At 46.5% G+C, this 18,563-nt stretch overlaps 7 protein-coding genes across 7 annotated transcripts; 5 read left to right on the top strand and 2 right to left on the bottom strand.

The window, feature by feature from the left end:
• Window positions 1-4,561: 4,561 nt before the first annotated feature.
• On the top strand, window positions 4,562-8,563 carry DFJ58DRAFT_752076 (uncharacterized protein; the record flags this gene model as incomplete). The annotated part of the gene is given in 16 exon segments (XM_041387812.1): window positions 4,562-4,590; window positions 4,602-4,759; window positions 4,804-5,054; window positions 5,243-5,344; window positions 5,367-5,503; window positions 5,553-5,910; window positions 5,964-6,119; window positions 6,173-6,708; window positions 6,797-6,995; window positions 7,050-7,422; window positions 7,476-7,582; window positions 7,643-7,790; window positions 7,841-7,917; window positions 7,969-8,089; window positions 8,184-8,482; window positions 8,537-8,563. 15 exon segments carry the CDS (start codon window positions 4,657-4,659, stop codon window positions 8,561-8,563), a joined length of 2,994 nt encoding a protein of 997 aa, XP_041251120.1. The 5' UTR covers window positions 4,562-4,590; window positions 4,602-4,656.
• A 649-nt stretch (window positions 8,564-9,212) lies between these two features.
• DFJ58DRAFT_752082 (uncharacterized protein) lies at window positions 9,213-9,594 on the top strand. Its single transcript, XM_041387813.1, has one exon. The coding sequence runs from the start codon at window positions 9,245-9,247 to the stop codon at window positions 9,521-9,523; it is 279 nt and encodes a 92-aa protein (XP_041251121.1). The 5' UTR covers window positions 9,213-9,244; the 3' UTR covers window positions 9,524-9,594.
• Window positions 9,595-9,997: 403 nt separating this feature from the next.
• Window positions 9,998-12,076, top strand: DFJ58DRAFT_720435 (calcium proton exchanger; the record flags this gene model as incomplete). Its single annotated transcript, XM_041384709.1, has 15 exons — window positions 9,998-10,285; window positions 10,341-10,461; window positions 10,508-10,533; window positions 10,583-10,640; window positions 10,687-10,735; window positions 10,793-10,802; window positions 11,129-11,232; window positions 11,286-11,329; window positions 11,377-11,456; window positions 11,506-11,595; window positions 11,648-11,694; window positions 11,747-11,786; window positions 11,844-11,890; window positions 11,948-12,015; window positions 12,063-12,076. 15 exons carry the CDS (start codon window positions 9,998-10,000, stop codon window positions 12,074-12,076), a joined length of 1,086 nt encoding a protein of 361 aa, XP_041251122.1.
• Window positions 12,077-12,325: 249 nt separating this feature from the next.
• Window positions 12,326-13,492, bottom strand: DFJ58DRAFT_720436 (Gtr1/RagA G protein conserved region-domain-containing protein; the record flags this gene model as incomplete). Its single annotated transcript, XM_041384710.1, has 5 exons — window positions 12,326-12,411; window positions 12,468-12,837; window positions 12,892-13,321; window positions 13,370-13,425; window positions 13,481-13,492. The coding sequence occupies 5 exons, from the start codon at window positions 13,490-13,492 to the stop codon at window positions 12,326-12,328; spliced, it is 954 nt and encodes a 317-aa protein (XP_041251123.1).
• A 2,411-nt stretch (window positions 13,493-15,903) lies between these two features.
• Window positions 15,904-16,584, bottom strand: DFJ58DRAFT_835387 (6,7-dimethyl-8-ribityllumazine synthase; the record flags this gene model as incomplete). Its single annotated transcript, XM_041392245.1, has 2 exons — window positions 15,904-16,330; window positions 16,379-16,584. 2 exons carry the CDS (start codon window positions 16,582-16,584, stop codon window positions 15,904-15,906), a joined length of 633 nt encoding a protein of 210 aa, XP_041251124.1.
• Window positions 16,585-16,633: 49 nt separating this feature from the next.
• Window positions 16,634-17,410, top strand: DFJ58DRAFT_1802 (uncharacterized protein). Its single transcript, XM_041379075.1, has 6 exons — window positions 16,634-16,669; window positions 16,733-16,775; window positions 16,830-17,004; window positions 17,061-17,074; window positions 17,128-17,148; window positions 17,201-17,410. The coding sequence occupies exons 2-6, from the start codon at window positions 16,754-16,756 to the stop codon at window positions 17,311-17,313; spliced, it is 345 nt and encodes a 114-aa protein (XP_041251125.1). The 5' UTR covers window positions 16,634-16,669; window positions 16,733-16,753; the 3' UTR covers window positions 17,314-17,410.
• A 405-nt stretch (window positions 17,411-17,815) lies between these two features.
• Window positions 17,816-18,418, top strand: DFJ58DRAFT_1795 (SRP40, C-terminal domain-containing protein). Its single transcript, XM_041379069.1, has 3 exons — window positions 17,816-18,128; window positions 18,182-18,304; window positions 18,359-18,418. Exons 1-3 carry the CDS (start codon window positions 18,105-18,107, stop codon window positions 18,389-18,391), a joined length of 180 nt encoding a protein of 59 aa, XP_041251126.1. The 5' UTR covers window positions 17,816-18,104; the 3' UTR covers window positions 18,392-18,418.
• The last annotated feature ends 145 nt before the right edge of the window (window positions 18,419-18,563 follow it).

The raw sequence follows: 18,563 nt of genomic DNA on the forward strand, positions 1-18,563 counted from the left end.
GAGTCAATGTTAAGATGTGTTCCAATAGAAAAAGACTTGTCATTCGGCAGGTTTCGAACCTGCGGAGTCGAAGAGAAACAGATTTTGATTCTGTTGTGGTGACCACCTCGTCATAAGACCAGTTAAGATGGACCTCCAAGGAAACCATCTATGAGTGAATATTCATATTTTTTTTCGTGGTTTTATGTTGGAAAAACAAACCAAGAAAAAACCCAAGGCATGTTCCACTAGCATAAAAAACCTGCAAACCAATAGCGAATCTTCAAGGCGTGTTCCGATAGAAAAATCAACCTGTGGATCGGCAAGTTTCGAACCTGCATAGTCCAAGAGAAACAGATTTCGATTCTGTTGTGGTAACCACTTAGCTAAGACCAGTTAGATGAACCTTTGACGAAACCATCCATGAGTGAACGTCAAGGTGTGTTCCGAGAGAGAAAAACAACTTGTTGTCGGCAGGTTTCAAACCTGCGCAGTCCAAGAGAAACGGATTTCGATTCTGTTGTGGTAATCACTTTGACCAGTATGCTTCGCAAGTTGAGATGAACCTGCAAAGAACTGTCCATGAGTGAACGTCAAGATGCAACGCAAAATGAACTAAAAAGACTAGCTCGATGGACACAAAACTGTATGCAGGAATCGAGTCCACTGGTAGGGCTGGTGCCGGTGCCGTCATTTGCTAGCAAACTTCGGTGACACTATCAATGACAATGACTTCCTCTTCCGAAAAGAAGTCAGTACCGTTGATAGTGTCGCACCACATATTTTCAAAGACGCTTGAAACCTGTCTTGATCGTGCATTCTTTTCCCCTCTCAACGTCTAGTGTCGATGAATTCAACGACCAAATTCTAGACAAATTGCCGGGCGATTTTCGTAAGTATCTCAATTGATATTAATCACACATTCCACTCACGAAGTAATGTAGAATCTTATTGTAGTTCAGACAGCCTGGAAGAAGCTGACAGACTCCATTGATCACACCACAATCACACCCCGACTACCTTGGACTATCCTTGCAATGTTAACCATCCTGGAGTATGTGACCTCTCGGTAGAAATAGGACTGGTCGGAAACGCGCGCGTGCGCGTTGTCGCGCTGCATCAGTCGCTTCCTTAAAGTTCAACTGGACAGTGAATCGAAGACAGTTTCCTCTGCGACCCGCATATGCAACTACATTTAATTGATGACAAGGTTTGACGCTGGCGTGAACCGTGCTCAACCTCCGGACTGATCCCTACGCTCACGGTCAATCATTGTACGATGTAGACAACGTTGTCGAGAGTGAGAATCGAAGAGACGCGCTGTGTCAGATGTCTATGCAGCTCTGTCACTAGGCCGTGACAGGATATCGCACGGCACCGCTTCCAGCTTGGTCAAGCGATAGTGCTTCGCGCATTCAAGGAGGCGGTGCTCGACTTCAGAAAAACATTATGCGTAGTACATGCACACCTTTCTCAAGGAATCCAAACTTCAAAGGCGAGATAGTATCTCAGGGCAATGCTGGCCAGGGACTATCATGATGTAGCCAAGAAGGATTAAGCGAGGCACGGGTTGCCCAAATTAGACTCGTGAATCGTCTTGTCTGGGCCCTCCATGGGGGGCTCGGTTAAACCGGTTAAGTACTAATGGCGACATTGGTCTATGTTTAGCAGAGAGAAATGATCAGATGGGCGTCACAAAAGGCCCGCGGCCGGGGTCTCTAATCCACAGAATTCTACGTAAATTGGTTCATTTAATATGCCTGCTTGAAATTGACTTAAAATACTTTTGACTCTTAACTTGTCTTGCTGTCTCAAGTTGTTGGCCAATTGCCATGGTACTGCATGCATCAGTTACTGAGTTACCAGAGATTCGCGCATATTTGCGAACGATATGATATATGAAAGCCTATGAAAGTAAATAATATTGATGTCGATGAACGTTTGAACGTTCCATTCAAGGCCCTTAATTAATCGGCAAATTGATAGTCTTGAGCCGCATCCTATCATATTCGTAATCTTTTTTCATACTCCACGATGATAAGGCATTATGTAATTGTCCTGCTAGTCAGCGTCCGAGCTCCGTGCTCTCCGATGAGTGCGCCGCTGGTGAGTCGGAAGCGTCTCGTCAGCGGTCATGCTATCATATGTTCCGTAGTCATGCCACTGATCTACGTTGGTATGCCGTTATTTCGCCCCGCAAGTCGGATATCTTACACAAATCCGCGACCACTTCACGACGTTGCGTATAAAATTGCAGTGCAAGTTTTTGAAAAATTCCTCGCTGCCTTTGCTGTGACTTTTGCATCTAAATAAATCTAAATGCGGTCGACCGAACCGGCCAAGCATAACCGGTTAACCCCGGAGGTTGATTACGCACCTTCTTGTCTACTCGAAGGGTTTTTGCTTCCGTTGTCCTTGACCCCTTTCGTCATTAAAGATGTGGAACATCAAAGTGGTCTTCTCTATGAGTCTTATTTGTTGGTCTCCAGTACAGTTTGGGTGCTTCTCATGCTCTTCTCATTTAAATGTTCCTGGCTGTTCCTGGCTTCTGGTCCCATAGATTGTGCCCTCTCATTCGTATACCCACCATAGACATGATGCTCACAACCTTATCCGAGTTTACGGCGTGTGCAATATATTGGACAGACAGATTACTCCTGGCCACTGTCAAGCAAGGATAAAACTGTTGTCTTCCGTAATCATGACCCCAGACTCGAGATGTAGTTGAATGTATTACTCACATAATGTACTTCATCGGTCTTTCTCACACCTCGTTATCTCTTCGCGTCCGCCATCACTGATTTATCTTTCTTCCCTGTCGTTCTTTTGTTAGCACTGTATCTTGCCTTTGTTGGTACTTACACCCGTTTGCACCAATCGTCGAAAATAAAACAAGACGTCGTTATCTGAATTATGATGTCTGATCAGATATCACGAATATGTAATGTCCTATAGTAGTAAGAACAACGCGGTCAGGCCTTCAGGAGTTGATGTCGACTTATGTTTTCTTTTTAGGGACTAGCAGCTGTAGTACTTTTTCGTTGTGTCGCGTAGTCGTCGGATAATTTGGTCACGTTGAATGGTGAATTAATCACGAGAGAAATAACATCAAGACTTGCCGAAGTCAAAGTGTACTGGATAGGCGAGGTAGTATGCTCATCTACTAGATGTACACGGTGGGACAACCATGGAAGGGTATGAGTGCAGGGCGGGACGAGCGGACACCGAAAGGGCAGGTGTCTGGTGACATCGGCTATGAAAGCGCCGCGCTGCCGCGCAATGGTTGGAAATTATAGTTGTGTATTATTATTCGCCATGAAAAGTTATAAAAGCGAGGGAAGTGCGCCAGAGGCGAACGAGGCTTGCGACTCAGGTGACAAAAGAGTGAAACATCATCTGGTGAAGGGTGTTAAACTGTTACTTGTGATTTGAATGACGATGGAGGGCATTCTGCACACAAGCAGACAATAAACCGGGCGCATCTGAGGCCTGCTCGTGGGCGTAGAAAGGAATGTCGATCGGAGATTGGGTTTCTTATGTGCACATTAGGGCATGACATGGGTAAGGTTTGCCCGGCGGGTACCCGCCCGGGCAACACCTGCGGGTGAATCGTGGGTCGGGTGGTACGAGTCACAGGTACCTGTTGTTGGTTCTCCCGCGCAGGTACGGGTAGTGGGTACCCACGGGTAGGAGACTTCAATCTGTGACAATGTTACATGGACCATGATTCGTCGTTATTGATGGATCATCGATTGTTGAGTGCTTACTAGTACTGTTTCATGGATGACGCAAATTATATGTCGAGACTTGCATTGCAAGTTGAAACCTACTGGCATTCCCCATTCAGGCGCTGTACACCGACGATTTCGAACTTGATGCATCACTGGCCAAGAACACATCCTGTCAACCGCTGGAAAACTTCCGCCAGTTATTAGGGAAGATCACAGGTGAGCGCAACTTGTGTGGTGAGAAGATAACGATAAAGCGACAACTCACCCAAATTTTTGTTGCAAAAAGCCGAGGAGAATCTTAGTTTTTGCGGTTTTCGGGGTCTGTTGCAATATCGAATCTGGTGTCACGGAATGGAACCGAGTAAGAAACTGGCGGCCTGCAGCTGGTGGCTTATACTTATCGTAACTTGACCGCGCTGGTCCCCAACACGCACTTGATTTATTAGTTTGATCAAAGTTTATGCATCATGAGTTATACCTCTACATCATGATACAGTCTCCGTACAAGGACATACAATCATGTTCAGCATCGGACACAACCATGTCCACACATGAAATGACGGACAGCAGAACCGAGGTCGGCACCGTGTTAGGAACGGGCATATTAATTAGTAGTCCCCTATCTTGGCCGGGAAGCACTGCGGAGTTCGAAAAATTCGGTTGATTACCTTCCATGCTTTGCCTCCAAGACTGTCTGCTCTACTAAAGGATCACAATGCTGACACGGTTGACGTGCCACGCTAACCTGGCCTGTCTGATCCATTTAGATCTTCAGCGTTAGATATCTAGATCACCAACAACGCCCGAGTGATGGGTTTTGCCCGGTGCATGGCCCAATTGAACTGTGTCTGGCAAGGCACAGTTGATGGATTGCCTTGATGTTGCCGTGAGGATAGTATATCATAAATAAGAAGAAGAAGCAAATGTCTTCAAGCAGGTCGCTTCAATGTTGGACCCAACGCCCTCTCCTGAGCCCGGCCGCGGCTCCGAGAAAGGCTATGGCATTCAAATCGCGTTTGTATTCTATCCGCATCTCTACCTACCGCGCGGTATATCGCTGACCTGGCGGCGAACAGATACCGGACATTATCAGGTCGCGTCGAAGAGAAAGAGACGACCTCCAAATCTTCGCCAGATCCAGCGGACGCAATTGGAAGCATAGATGCCCACCTACTGAGTGTCGACGAAATGTATACCCGGTATTTAAGTCATCCTACAGTCGGTTTGGAGCTTGCCGCTGTTTGTCGCAGGGAGCGTGATGGCAAGAATATCATTAGTCCTCCACCTACCGTCTACTGGAAGAAAACGCTTGATTATATCTTTTGGTGGCTTCAATTTTCTCATGTGGATCTCGTTCATCTTGACTATTGTAAGTGTCGTTGTTCACCTGCCACTGACTTTTCCTAATATACATGTTAGCTCTCCTATAAACCACTCGGGCCTCCTGTACCTCTAACTCTTGGTATTGCCGTGCTATTGGTTTGTGACTTTCAACTCTAGCGCTCAATTTCCCCCCTTCTCATCAACTACAGATCTTCGTCATCGTCATTTCTGCTACATTCTATGCTTTGATCGATTGGAACGCGAACAGAATCATGAAGTCAATAAAATCTCTAATTGCCCACGAGGCTGCGGTCATTAGGGACTGGAAACCAGCAAATAATCAAAGCTGCTGACATTGTAGTTGGTGATGTTGCTGTGCTCAACGCTGGTGACCGTGTCCCGGCCGACATGCGTGTCGTGCAGGCATCATCCGACCTTCGCTTTGATCGCTCTCTCCTGACGGGTGAAAGGTCTATTTCTTGTCCTACGTGCTTGAATTTCGCTCAAGTCTAATTGCAGCGAAATGGTATCAGGAGCTCTTCATGCAACATCCGACAATGCTCTGGAGACTCGCAACCTCGCACTGACTTCCACTTTTGTCGTACAAGGGACTTGCCATGGAGTCGTGTTCGCCACGGGAGATAGGACTGTCATGGGACGCCTTGTCAAGATGTCGGGAGAAACAAAGTTCAAGCTCACCACTATCCAAAGAGAAGTGTGGTTTTTCACCAAAATCATTTCATATGTCGCACTCTTTTTCTTCGGCTTATCGATTCTTCTATACGGCGTTTGGTTACGGACATCGTATCCTGGTTATGACACCGCGTCTTCTGCCATCGTAAATTCCATTGGCTGCTTGACTGCTTTCGTTCCCCAAGTAGGTGGCCAGCAGTGAAAGTTCATATTCCCTTCTTAGTTGACATCTTGCAGGGTCTCCCGGTTTGCGTGGCACTCTCATTGACTGTTGTTGCCTGTCGCATGGCTAAACGCCATGTGTTGGTCAAGAATCTGGCAACCATCGAGACGTTAGGATGCATGTCTGTGCTATGTTCCGACAAGACAGGTACATTGACTGCGGGAAAGATGGTATGATGAACGATGCATCTGCTCTTGTTACCAGCTTGCTGATGGACTCACAGATGGTAGGGTATATTGCGTTCCTCGATGGCGTATTTAGTGTCGAGGAAGTTAACGAGAGGGTTACGAAGGCATCAGACCCTACCGTATTTTCTGCGTTCAAGGCGCTCCATCAGATCGCGAGGCTTTGCAACGGCGCGAAATTCGACGCGACGACCAACCACCTTCCTGTGCAGGATCGTACGACCAAGGGCGATCCGACTGATACTGCTCTTTTGCGTTTCTCCGAGGCCCTTTCGATACCGGAGCTTGGTGTGGATGCCAGTACTCTTCAGCAAGACTATCAGAAGAAGTTTGAGATCCCTTTCAATTCCAACAACAAATGGATGCTTTCCGTGGTCTCCAAGGTCAATACTGCTGAAAAGAACGCAGAGTCGACATGGATGTTCGTCAAGGGAGCTCCTGATGTCTTGTTCCCTTCCTGCGGTAGTGTGCTACAGAGTGATGGGACGGTCGTCAAGTTAACAAGTGAGGCAAGGCAGACGTTCGCCACGCTTCAAGAGGATTGGTCAAGTCGGGGCCAACGAGTACTCGTGCTGTCAGTATGAGCACTTTTGACCCAGCACTCTGACATCTGATATCATTGTCGAGGTAATAGATGTAGGAAACTCATAGAAGAAATCAAGACTGGACTTTCGCCCGAACGACGTGGAAGATCTCATGTACATGGAGATGTGTGATTTAACCTTGGTTGGTCTAATTGGAATTTACGATCCTCCTCGCTCGGATGTGTCGTCATCGATCTCTATCATTCGGCGAGCTGGAGTTCGAGTCTTTATGGTCACCGGTGATTTTAAGCTCACTGCTCTAGCTATTGCACGCCAGGTAGTTTTTCTTCATTTTCTGTCGCCATAAAACCCTATTAAGCCCTTTTTTCAGGTCGGTATCATTACCCAGCGTGCCGTTGACACCATCCAGGATGTTCGAGCTGCTGCATCTGAGAAGGTCCCGCCGAAATATTATTATCTTGCCAAGCCATCGGACGACGATCCCATCCGCTCTCTGGTACTTACAGGGGAAGATGTCGCATCTCTCACCTCGTTTGATTGGAATGTCATCGTTGGGGCCTACACAGAGATCGTATTTGCGCGCACTACCCCTGACCAGAAAATGCGAATTGTAGAGGAGATCAAAGCTCGTGGAGACAATACAGTCGCAGTCACTGGAGATGGTGTCAATGATGCGCCAGCACTCAAAGCCGCTGATATTGGTGTTGCGATGGGTAGTGGCAGTGATGTGGCCAAGGAAGCTGGTATAGATTTTCCTGACGGTCTTTTCGATGACACTAACACAATCACTCACAAGCCGCCTTGATCTTGTTGAATAATGACTTTGCTTCCATCCCTGTCGCGATAGAGTTGGGCCGACTAGTCTTTGATAACCTGAAGAAAGTCACATTGTATCTCATGCCTGTGAGTCGCATTTGCAGAATCAGTGTAATCTCGGCGGGTTTGATACTCATAGTGTTGCAGGGTGGAAGTTATGCGCAATTCATGGCGATCGTCGCAAACGTATTACTAGGCATGCAGTTACCTTTGAACTCGTATCAACAAACCTGCTATTCCATCACCAACGATGTCGTCATGTCCATCTCGTTAATGTTTGAGAAGCCGGAGTGGGGTGGGTGCTCACGCATTCATGAGCTTTCCAGTGCTCACTTCCTGTTGTAGACTTGATGCAGCGCAAACCACGCAATGCCAGGACCGATAGGCTTACGGGTTGGCGCTTTTTTTTCCATATCTACTTGGTACGTTTTATAACCTGGGTGATGCAAAGGTGCTCATGTATATTTGCCCAGTTCTATGGACTGATGCTATGGCCCTGCGCGATGGCGATGTGGTTCTTGTACATGAATCAGCAGGGCCTCAGTTTCTATAAAATTATCTTGACTTTCAACCAATGGGAAGATGGCTGGCAGGGTTATACCATCGCTCAACTAAACCAGTTCGTCAATGTTGGTCAAGGCATTTAGTGCGTCGTCGTTCTTTCCTCTCGCAATACTCATTCTAAGAGCCACTAGCTATGTGACGGTGGCCATCGGACAGTGCGGGACTCTTCTAGCAGTTTCCAACCGCCGAGTATCGATACTGCAGTCGAATCCTCTATGGGGCCCGCGTCGCAACCTACTGGTACTTGCTGGCATGACGGGCACGATATTGATCTGCATCGTGAACCTCTATGGACCTGGCTTTCAGCGGGTGTTTGGCACGACGCCTATCCCCGGGATGTTCTGGGGTCTTCCATTTACCTTCGCTTTGGGGATCTTGCTCATGGACGAAACTCGCAAAGCCATTGTGAGGAGATACCCGAAGGTATGTTTTGAGTTACACAACTGTACTGGAACTTGAATTCACACTTTTATACAGTCTTTCATTGCGTGGCTAGCATGGTGAACTTGAAAACATGAAATTGTAATTTTTTTGGTTGGTACTGCGCGGTATAAATTATTCAACGCGTTCAGTGGGAGGGTTATGCAGATTGTATAGCTATCGGTTACGCTATATTCGTGACTGTTCATGTCAGAATTTGTATTTCAACTAGGTGTCGGCGCTGCCGACCTGCAATGCGGAGTTTATTAAATTTCATTTCGGTTTTCGGTTGCTAAATAGTGTTGCCGTCGAAGCGAAGCGACTTCGGGGTAAATTCGCTTCGCTTCGAAAACGTGAGACTTCGGCTGACTCTGTTCCGAAGTAAGTCGAAGTGGCACTTCGTCCACTTCGACAGGTGAATCGAAGTTCCCACACATTACCACTGCACGTCTGAAGCCCTTTATTTGCCTCCTGTCTCTATCATATCATAAAACACTGCTGTACATATGCAGTACATTCAATGTAAGTGTAAGCTTCTCCCACATGATCTTGAACATTCCCCAAGTTGGTTTCATGATTGAATTGAAATTTGTGAGAAATGCTACCCTGAAAGTTTCACCCGCGCAGATGTGCACAATGCACACAACCTTGCTGTCCGTGTCTCCGAGTCGAAACAAATTTTCACTACTCCCCATGTACCATCCGACAGTGAGTTTTCTTCCTAGTAGTTGGTCGCGGTTTCCTTCGTACTCGCCTGCAACTAGCATGGGAATGGATATTAGAAGTGGTATGTCCAGTCTTTTTTCAGTAGCGCTTATACTGTTTGGTTTTACAGATCACATCATACCGCACAACGATGCACTTGGAATGAGAATAAGTACCTACACCACGAATGTTCGACGTTCAACAACCTCATCATTGACCACCACCTTAACTGCACCACTCCCTACAAGTCCTTCCTTGTCATTTGACCAGTCAACTCCGACTTTCATGCTAGAAGAGAAAGTGCAACATGATTTAAAAGGGACAGTACATCATCTCTAAGTAGCCTACATGCACCTGAAATTTTTCGAGGTGATTCAAGCAGCGCATTGAGGTGTTTTGAACTTTTTGCATATGTATTACATGCCAGTTGCAGATTCCCAAGAGTGATAGTATTATACCATCAAGGCCCTCTAGTACAAACGAGGCAACCGGGTAGTAAAGAGTCCTACACACGCCGCAGGCCGCGGGAGTGCGTCCGGTGTTCCTAGAAACTCCGCTCTAGTGCGTATACGTAGAGCTAGACTTAGTCAGTTGCCAAAAAACAAAGAAAACCAGAGGTTTTTCCGCAGGACCGTGGAAAATCACAGTATTGATAACTCAAATTTAACTCAAATTTCTCTCAGTATATATATAGCCGCATCAGGACGACTGTCCCCGTCTAGAAAGGGCTGTCTATGGGAGACTACCACGTCAAGGACTCGTACTCATGAGTTGTTATATAATTGCAGAATGTTCCATTCACAACGTTCAAACATGCCCACCCGATCATCCATGACCATCTCCGAGTCAGAAACCTCACCATTGCTTAAAAATGGCGGCTATTCAGGTCATAGGAGTTCTTCTCTTACTCGTCGCGTTGTCAACTTCATGAGAGGCGAGGATGAGCCATCATGGGCAGAATCTTTCAACTTCTTTATTTTTGGCACATGGTTCAATATCCTACTCGTATTCATACCTTTGAGCTTCATCTCTCACATCATGGACTGGGACGCTGGCCTAATATTTTTCTTTAGCTTGATGGCCATCGTCCCCTTGGCTAAGGTGGACACCACTCCCTATCATCAGATTCCTGGAAGACTGACATTGTCGTTTCTAGTTGTTGGGCGAGGCTACAGAACAACTGACTGTCAAATTAGGCGAAAATATGTCAGGTCTCATTAATGCATCATTTGGGAACGCCGTAGAAGTTATCATCGGCATTGCTGCTTTACTCAATGGTTTGTCCAGCGCTCTATAATTGTTCGCAACTCACGATGATCCTAGGCCAATTGCTAATTGTTCAGACATCCGTGAGTGTCTTCATACGGCTCTAATTGCGATAGATTGACCTTAGTTTAGATGCTCGGATCAATCTTGTCAAATTTACTGCTCGTCCTTGGTTGTTCGTTTCTCGCCGGTAAGGGGCCTCCGCTTTGGGAGGAGAGTGTGCTCACTCGACATAGGCGGATTATGTCACAAAGAAGGAGTTTTCAATAGTGCTGGAGCTCAGGCGTGCGTCCTCTGTTTTTCTACCCTTTAAAACTTTTGTTGAATTGCAATAATTTTTAGAGCTGCCTCCGTAAGTTACCTGCCCTATTCATCGCCATGATAACCAACCAAGTCTAGGTTATGACTCTGTCATGCATCGGTACGATTATTTGCTCCAACTGGAGAGTTTTGCCAATATTTTACAGCGCTTGTTATTCCTGCGGCCTATGCAAGTACCACAACCGCTGGAATGGAGAATTATTGCAGTGATCCCTCTGAATGTCCCACTGCGGGTCTACTCTTGATTTCCAGGGGAACTGCCATATTGCTCCTGGGAGTCTACTGTGCCTACCTTTGGTTTCAGGCATGTTCTAATGTCTTTTCTTTCTTCTCTAATGTATTCATCCAAGCGTTTAGTTAAAAACCCATCCTAAACTCTTCATTTCGCCTGCTTCACATACGGATGAACCAAACAGTGAGGAAACAGTGCCTCGCATGGGAACAGCCGCTGCCGTTGTTGCGTAAGTTTGGTTTCGTCATTTGCTACATTCGGGGCTTATCCTTATTCCTCAAGACTTTTATCAGTAACTGTGGTCACCGCATTTTGTGCTGAGTATCGTAAGTATCTCGCTCTGTTCCCTTACTCTGATGTTCAATTGTGCTAGTGGTTTCCTCCACTGAGGAAACTGCAGTGCGCTATTCCATCCCGAAGCCCTTCATTGGTGTTATCTTGTTGCCAATCGCGGTATGTTTCAAATTGTATTCGGCCAACTGTCTACCAACATTGCCTGTAGGGCAATGCTGCAGACCATGTCACTGCAATCTGGATGGCAATGAAGAATAAATACGAGCTTACCATCTCCATTTGCGTTGGGAGCTCGATTGTAAGTGTATACCGTTCGGCGTAAGCTTGTGATTGTGCTGACTATCGAACAGCAAATTGCCTGCTTCGTAGTGCCACTTCTTGTGATCGTCGGTTGGATGTATGATCATGTATTGCATCTCACGAGGTGTCGTTCTCACTTTTTTGTTTAGAGTCGATCAACCCCTGACGTTGCACTTTCACAACTTCGAGGTCTGTTTGTTCAGAGCATATTCCGCATGATGATCTAAGTTTCTGACGAATCTTCAGACAATCGTCCTTTTTGTATCTGTCTTCCTTGTCAACATATTAATCATGTCAGTTTCCCTTTCACTGCATGTCAGTCCCATTGAGATTTAACTCACTTGTTTCAGGGACGGAAAATCGAATTATATGGAAGGTCTCTTGTTCCTTACTCTCTACTTGATCATCGCCCTCGCATGTGAGTTGCCCCTTGAACCCTTTAATCATATTCTGATCGAATTTTAGTTTGGGCGACCTGAGATACCTGAGATACCATCAATTATTGTAATTATTGGCGACCAATATTTCACGGCGCGTCCCTCCCTGATCTCTCCTTCCAAGTTCCTTTGATGATAGAGGCCAAAGCAGCTAGTAATAAACTAATTTCTGCCCAACCTACTTCTTTATGCGTCACCCTATTTCTTTGGGCGTCACTCAGACATGTACATAGTAAATTATCGAAGGGAAGCATCATACATTAATTCATAATAACCCGCAAATGTGAACGTTCACTTTTCTAAGATAAGGCTGTCTCCCTGAAGCTCTTCGAACTTCTTGCGCGCCATGCATATATTCATCTTAATGGCCGCTGTCTCTGTATGTGTGAATGGGGGTGAGCTTGAACCGACCATTTATTTGCAACCAACTGACCGATAACTGGGTCATGAACCACGACCAACACGTAAGTATTTTTGGTCATTTCATCAAGCACAGCAGTGAACTCTGCCAGTTCCATTTCAAGAGAGCGGAATTCCTCCCTGAGCCGTGAGCATGACTGTTTGAAGGCTTTGATGAGTTCTGAAGTCCTTTCATATCGCTTTGGATCCAGTGCGTGAAGAACAACAGGGCCGGAGGGGAAGGCATCGGAGGAGTCGGTTCGCGAAGACGTTGCGATGACAAGGAAGGTGGTGCGTTCGAATAGAATCACCTCAGTCGCACTGCAAGCTTCAGCGAAGATACGGAGGTGTTTCGAGAGGTTACGAGCGTTAGGGATCAGCGTGTTCACAATATTTGACCATGCCTTGCGCAAAACTTAGTGATAAATCAGTCACATAAGAAGAGGAATTCACGGTACCTTGTAAAGACTCTCATCATAGATACTCGTCCCAAACACCTTCACTGGTGTCTCGCCGCTGGCTTTCTCGAGTTCTGCCGTCTTGCGTTGCACGACCGCATTCCGTTCGGTATCCCTCACCAGGTCTATTTTGTGCACCAAGAGAAACACATTCGCATCCTTGCTGAACTGCGATAATCCCTCCAGGCAATCCCGATAGTATTCTAGATCCTTCTCCATCTCACGAGACTCGACGTCAAAGACATAGATCATGACGCCGACGTGCGAGAAGATGATTGAGCGTTGCGTACTCAAATATGAATCCATGAATGCATCTTGTCCACCGCAGTCCCAAAGGTTGAGGATAAGATCGCCTAGGAAGCGGACATGATTCTGCTCGACGTCAATTGTTGCGCCAAGACGGGATGTGAGGGACGCTGGGTTGTTGGAGCTGAGGAGCGTTCAGCTTGTCCAGGTGAAGCTGACGGTGGTGTCTTACAATATCATGGACCGCATAGAAGTCTTTCCGCTACCAGACGCTCCCATCAATAGTACCTAATAAAGTCGCCAGATGACTATCCTGTGCGGCAGACGTGAGAGCTTTGCGCACTTTTTTCTTCATCTTGAAGCGATATGACTTGGTGAGCTGATGGTATGTGGAAGCTCCGTATAAGCCGTGGAAGTTCAAGAGGGAAGACCGTAGTTGTTGTTCTTGCTATCTTAGAATAGATTTGATTCAATCAGCGATCGTGGCACACATCATCTGTCTGAGTTGGCCTTTGTGGTTATACTTCGGCGCTTCAGCAATTGCAACTCAAGCAAAGCTGGGACAAACGCCAAGATCGTGAAAATGGTACAGTCCCATATTTATTATCAGACTGGCGCAAGTGAGTCTCGTAGACATTAGTAGATTTCGTCCTCAATTAGCCACGCGCTGCCAGGGCAATTGCACACCGTCATTCACAGTTTCTGAATCCTGTGATGATAGAACTTCCCACGCCTATTACCTTTGTTATTCACCATTTGAGGGGGTCGTCTCCTCCTTGAGCGCGATGTGACACATGTGAGTATGCCTGGTTGAGGTCTGCCATGCGTTACGTCCATTGCATCCATCAGGACGTGCCCACAGTGCGTTGGGTGTTCTCGGCAAAGCATCAGCTCCTCAGGTTTCGTAGTACTAGGTCAGCCCCATCACTGGCTAGGTAAGGTATCCCTCCACAGCGAATACAGTTTCAATATCCTACCAGCTATGCAAATTTTGCCCGGTCTGCCAACCCAAATTCAGATATAACTAGCATCCGCGGACCCCTGAGTTACTACCATTGTATGAGAACAGAATTCCTCAAACACACATACTCAAGTGTTACTGATTAGATTACTCACCAGAAAACCTCCTTTAGGGTGCGTTACATAGATTGCGGGGCCTTTACGTCTTTATATATGACTTTATATTGCTTTGAGCGACGAAAATAAAGAAGTGCTCCTGCAGTAGATAGTTTAAGGGCCTGCCAAAAAGACGTCAGAAAGGCCTTGAAGGAGATGCTCAGACGTACTGCATCGCTCGCGAAAGCTCCAAAGCGCCTGTGCATCTCGCTGAACTAGGTTCTTCAGACAATACCAGGAAGAAGCTCACTGTGGTGGAATAAGAACTGAGGTGAAAAACCGTCAGTCACGCAGAGAAATAGACTCTCCAACCGACTAACACAAACAAAGCACTGTCATAAACAGCTATAAAATAACAGTCGAGATGTAGTGGACAATGAATCTCATCATAAGACGAAACTGCAAGCAAGATCTGTTGCTCGCCGACGTTGGTTCATCGATCTTGTCCATGCAATGGAACACGGTCATAACAGCGACGGTGTAGTACCTTTGCATGTTAGATACGGTAGACGTGATAGAATGTCAAATGAATCATCAAGAGACCCTTTCTGGACTCACGGCTAGCAAGAGAAGGATCATTGCCTGCCACAGACGGAGTTGTGTATGATCAATATGATAGTAAAGGCGTCGTGCTCAGAAATCGTCATAATTATGTGTGTGAGGCAGCTCACCGTGCCTGACACATTGAAGAATCACTTCGTAAACAAGCGGAAAGAACGACCAGTACGTAAAACTGGTCAATACCGTCGCGAACATATTCTGGATGATGGATGCGACAAGTATGGCAGGGGACGAACAAGAATAGCAACCTAAATTTACTCAGTTGGAAGATAGAAGTTATACTGCCATATATCACTCAGGTGATACTTGAGCAGCCATTTGCCACGAGGGAAGGCTCGATGATACAAGAACCCCCTGGTCGACAGCAATACCTCGTTGCTTAGTACTATTAGAGCCACTGGTGTCGAATGCGTTCGGTACTGACTGGCACAAAAGGGATGGTCAACCCTGAATATTAACATGTACTCAGGAAACGGAAAAATCGATATTGACACTCTGTCACTCTCACCTATGAACTGACTTGCTAGTGCAGACATGACGGGCGTCGCTGAGAGCTGAGAGGAAGGGCTTAAATGTTCATACACAGACCAGTCACACGTATATAGAGGGCATAACATGACCCTGATACGGGACAGTCAATTACCCAGCCTGCCCACTTGAAGGTTGATTGTCCTCACATGGAACGTTAATACGAACTTTGACGCAAATTGAATATAGAAGATCAAATACGTACCAGTGCACTGCATGTAATCTTATTGAACCGAGTGTGTAAGACGCACTGGGGACACGAATTTGTTGTGGACGGTAGTGTCACACTCTGAATTGACGAGCCTGTGTATGGTGGACAAGGCCTGGATGGAATGAGAGCTGCTAGTAGGTTCCTACACCAATAGCCTGATAGAAGAATGCTTTCCCAGCTATCTGAACTCAGACACACGTCTGAGTTACTGTTACTTGTGAAATTTTGGGGTATAGTCGCTATCGATTACAACCGAGACGTTTCCACCAATCAGAGCGCTCCCCTCGGTGTTCAAGAAAGATTCAGAAGTTGACGCACAAGTGAACTTGGATAACCGCGGCCCATTAATATCAGAGGAATTTCCCTTCAGCCCATCGTTTGCTCTGTATTCCCATCTCCACTGCTGCAAGTCCCCAATCCTCGCCGTGATTGTGACCCTTCTCTGCCCCTCTGCCGAGACCAGCTCGTTCCAATGCTTGATCCTCTGTGAGTGCTGTTAGGACGCCGAAGATCACAGGGACACCTGTGTCAATCTGGATCTTCATGAGGGCGTGAGAAACGCTGTCGCAGATATACTCAAAGTGCATCGTAGAGCCCTTGATCAAGACGCCGATAGCTACTACTGCATCAAATGGAGCGTTTGGCATGTTGGCAAGTGTTGAAGTGGGAGCAGAAGATTCCTTGTTGGATGGAAGTGACGTCGAAGAATCACCAAAGTTCAACCCAAGTAGATCACTGGAAGATGTGGCCGCTTGAACATGAGATCCCGCAATCACTCTATAGGATAGCTGAGTTGATGTTTAAGACGGAAAAGCTGGTACGTACTTCGAACATGCGAAAGGAAGTTCAAAACTACCAGGGACAGTCTGGACAACGATGTTGGAGTCCTTAACCCCGCATGCTTTTAGCTTGTCGATTGTGCCCGCCACTAGTGATTCAATGACAGTCTTGTTCCATCGCGCATGCACGATAGCGATGCGTAAACTAGAGCCATCGAATTGAGCGCTGGATGGACCTTTGATTGAACTCATGGTTGACGACATCAATATATAAGGGGGTACAAATGAGGTAACATGATATTGTATTTGACATTGTTTATGCATCTCTCTAAATTTTGTATGTAGTATAGTACACTTTCGTGACAGCGGGAGTCTCACTCTTGTCTCAACTCATCATAAGTCGCTGGTCATCCTCGTAGTGATGTCGGACGCGAACCTTGCAGGTAGGCGCATAACCGCATTAGCACATTTGATGATCTGAAAATGGTCGCCCACAGTGACATATTCTTTAATCTATGTGTTTCTGAAACAGCAGTCCCAGACAAAAGCGGCTGATGCTGTGAAGAAAGCTGCAAGGAACATAATCGTCTTAAAGGATGATCTGCAACTCGAGGGTTTACCCTTGGATGAGATAGTTAAGCAGTGGAAAGAGTCTCGTGCTAATGACAGTTCGTGAGTGTTCACTTTCCCCGTGTACTATTTGTTTTACTCAAAGCACGAGAATGTAGTTCTGACTCTGACTGTGCGTATTTATTGTCGCTAGTCGTACTAGCTTTATTGCTAAGGGTGATATAGCTTCAGATGATTCCTCCGATGGTGCGTTATCCTAATCATGCACAAACGGTCCCCGATATGTAATTCTGGACAGACTCTTCCACAAGTTCTAGCTCTGATTCCAGTTCTAGTTCATCCGATTCAACGTATGTTTCCGAGACGTATAATTTATCTTGCTCACAAGTCAGCCTCAAGTTCAGGGGATGAAGCAGGTATGTATATTTTGTTGTCACCATGTGTTGCCGCCTCACGACCACAGATTCGTCATCAAGTGAAAGCGAAAGCGACAGTCAAAAAGGAACCCAGGCCTGTAAAAAGGTCCCTGAGACTCTCTTGAGTGGAGACCGCGAAACGAGTGCCACCCTGTCCTCTGGTATACTCCCCATCATCAGTGTCAGCTTTATCTGTACTGACTTGTGAAAGATGCCAAGGTTCCTGAAGTCAAGTCTAAAGTCATCAAAAAGAAACCCTCCGTCAAGGGAAGCTCAAGCTCAAGCTCAGAATCTGATTCTGATTCCACGTCCGACAAAAAGCTAGCTCGCAAAAGCGCCCCAAAAAAGGATGGTAATTCATCAGATTCCGACTCCAGCTCCTCTAGCGAGTCCAGTTCCTCTAGCCCTGAGTCCAGCTCGTCTGACTCCGAGTCTACATCGTCTGACTCTGAGTCCACCACTTCGAGTTCTGAGTCCGAGTCTGAAGCCGAGATCACTGCCATCTCTAGCAAGATTCCCGTCAAACGCGACGTCGCGTCCAAATCTAGCGCCAAAACGGGCGTTGCATCAACCTCGAAAGAGGAAATCCAGATCACGAAAAAGCGAAAGACATCTGAGTCTGGAGCTGCTGTAGTTACCGCTGTGGTGTCAACACTCCCTACCGATGATGTGCAAGTTTCAGTGAAGTACAGAAATATCCAGAAAAATGGCAATAACAAGCCCCCACGAAACGTGAATGAGCGATTCTCGAGGATAAAACCCCAAAGTATACCTCCGGAACAACTTATGGACAACGGGTATGAAGCCAAGGTGAGGTCTATCTTTAGTCCACCTCCGAGATCTAACCCACTTTCTTCGTACAGGGCGGTATCACTAATGACTACGGTAATCGTGCACACCAGGACTTGATTGTCACACGGGGCGCAGGGTTCCGGAAGGAGAAGAACAAGAAGAAAAGAGGTTCATACCGTGGCGGAGAAATCACTGTGAGCATGCTCTTTCTTTGGTGTCGATATGGCCGTCCCTGATGGATGTGGCAGATGCAAAGTCACAGTATCAAATTCACAGATTAGACACGTTGATATACATCGCACAAGCTACATTTGCCACTCCCGCGTTCTTCTTACTAAATACAATATGTTGATCGCTTCGCATTCACTGTACACCGTAAAAATGTACTTAGAAATCTCGTTGGGCGAGTCGATATAGCACGCAACTCGGATTTAATCGTTCTATGTATCGACT

This window comes from Suillus subalutaceus, assembly GCF_016647625.1.
Source record: "Suillus subalutaceus strain FC151 chromosome Unknown DFJ58scaffold_1, whole genome shotgun sequence".
Lineage (NCBI taxonomy): Eukaryota > Fungi > Basidiomycota > Agaricomycetes > Boletales > Suillaceae > Suillus > Suillus subalutaceus.

Excerpts from the sequence above, each read along its gene's own strand:
- DFJ58DRAFT_752082 (XM_041387813.1), top strand. The coding sequence starts at position 9,245 with ATGGGAATGGATATTAGAAGTGGTATGTCCAGTCTTTTTTCAGTAGCG.
- DFJ58DRAFT_1802 (XM_041379075.1), top strand. The coding sequence starts at position 16,754 with ATGTCGGACGCGAACCTTGCAG. Across the intron at positions 16,776-16,829 it reads GTCGGACGCGAACCTTGCAG|TGACATATTCTTTAATCTAT; the intron begins GTAGGCGCATAA and ends GGTCGCCCACAG. Across the intron at positions 17,149-17,200 it reads TTCAGATGATTCCTCCGATG|ACTCTTCCACAAGTTCTAGC; the intron begins GTGCGTTATCCT and ends AATTCTGGACAG.
- DFJ58DRAFT_1795 (XM_041379069.1), top strand. The coding sequence starts at position 18,105 with ATGGACAACGGGTATGAAGCCAAG. Across the intron at positions 18,129-18,181 it reads ACAACGGGTATGAAGCCAAG|GGCGGTATCACTAATGACTA; the intron begins GTGAGGTCTATC and ends TTCTTCGTACAG. Across the intron at positions 18,305-18,358 it reads ACCGTGGCGGAGAAATCACT|ATGCAAAGTCACAGTATCAA; the intron begins GTGAGCATGCTC and ends TGGATGTGGCAG.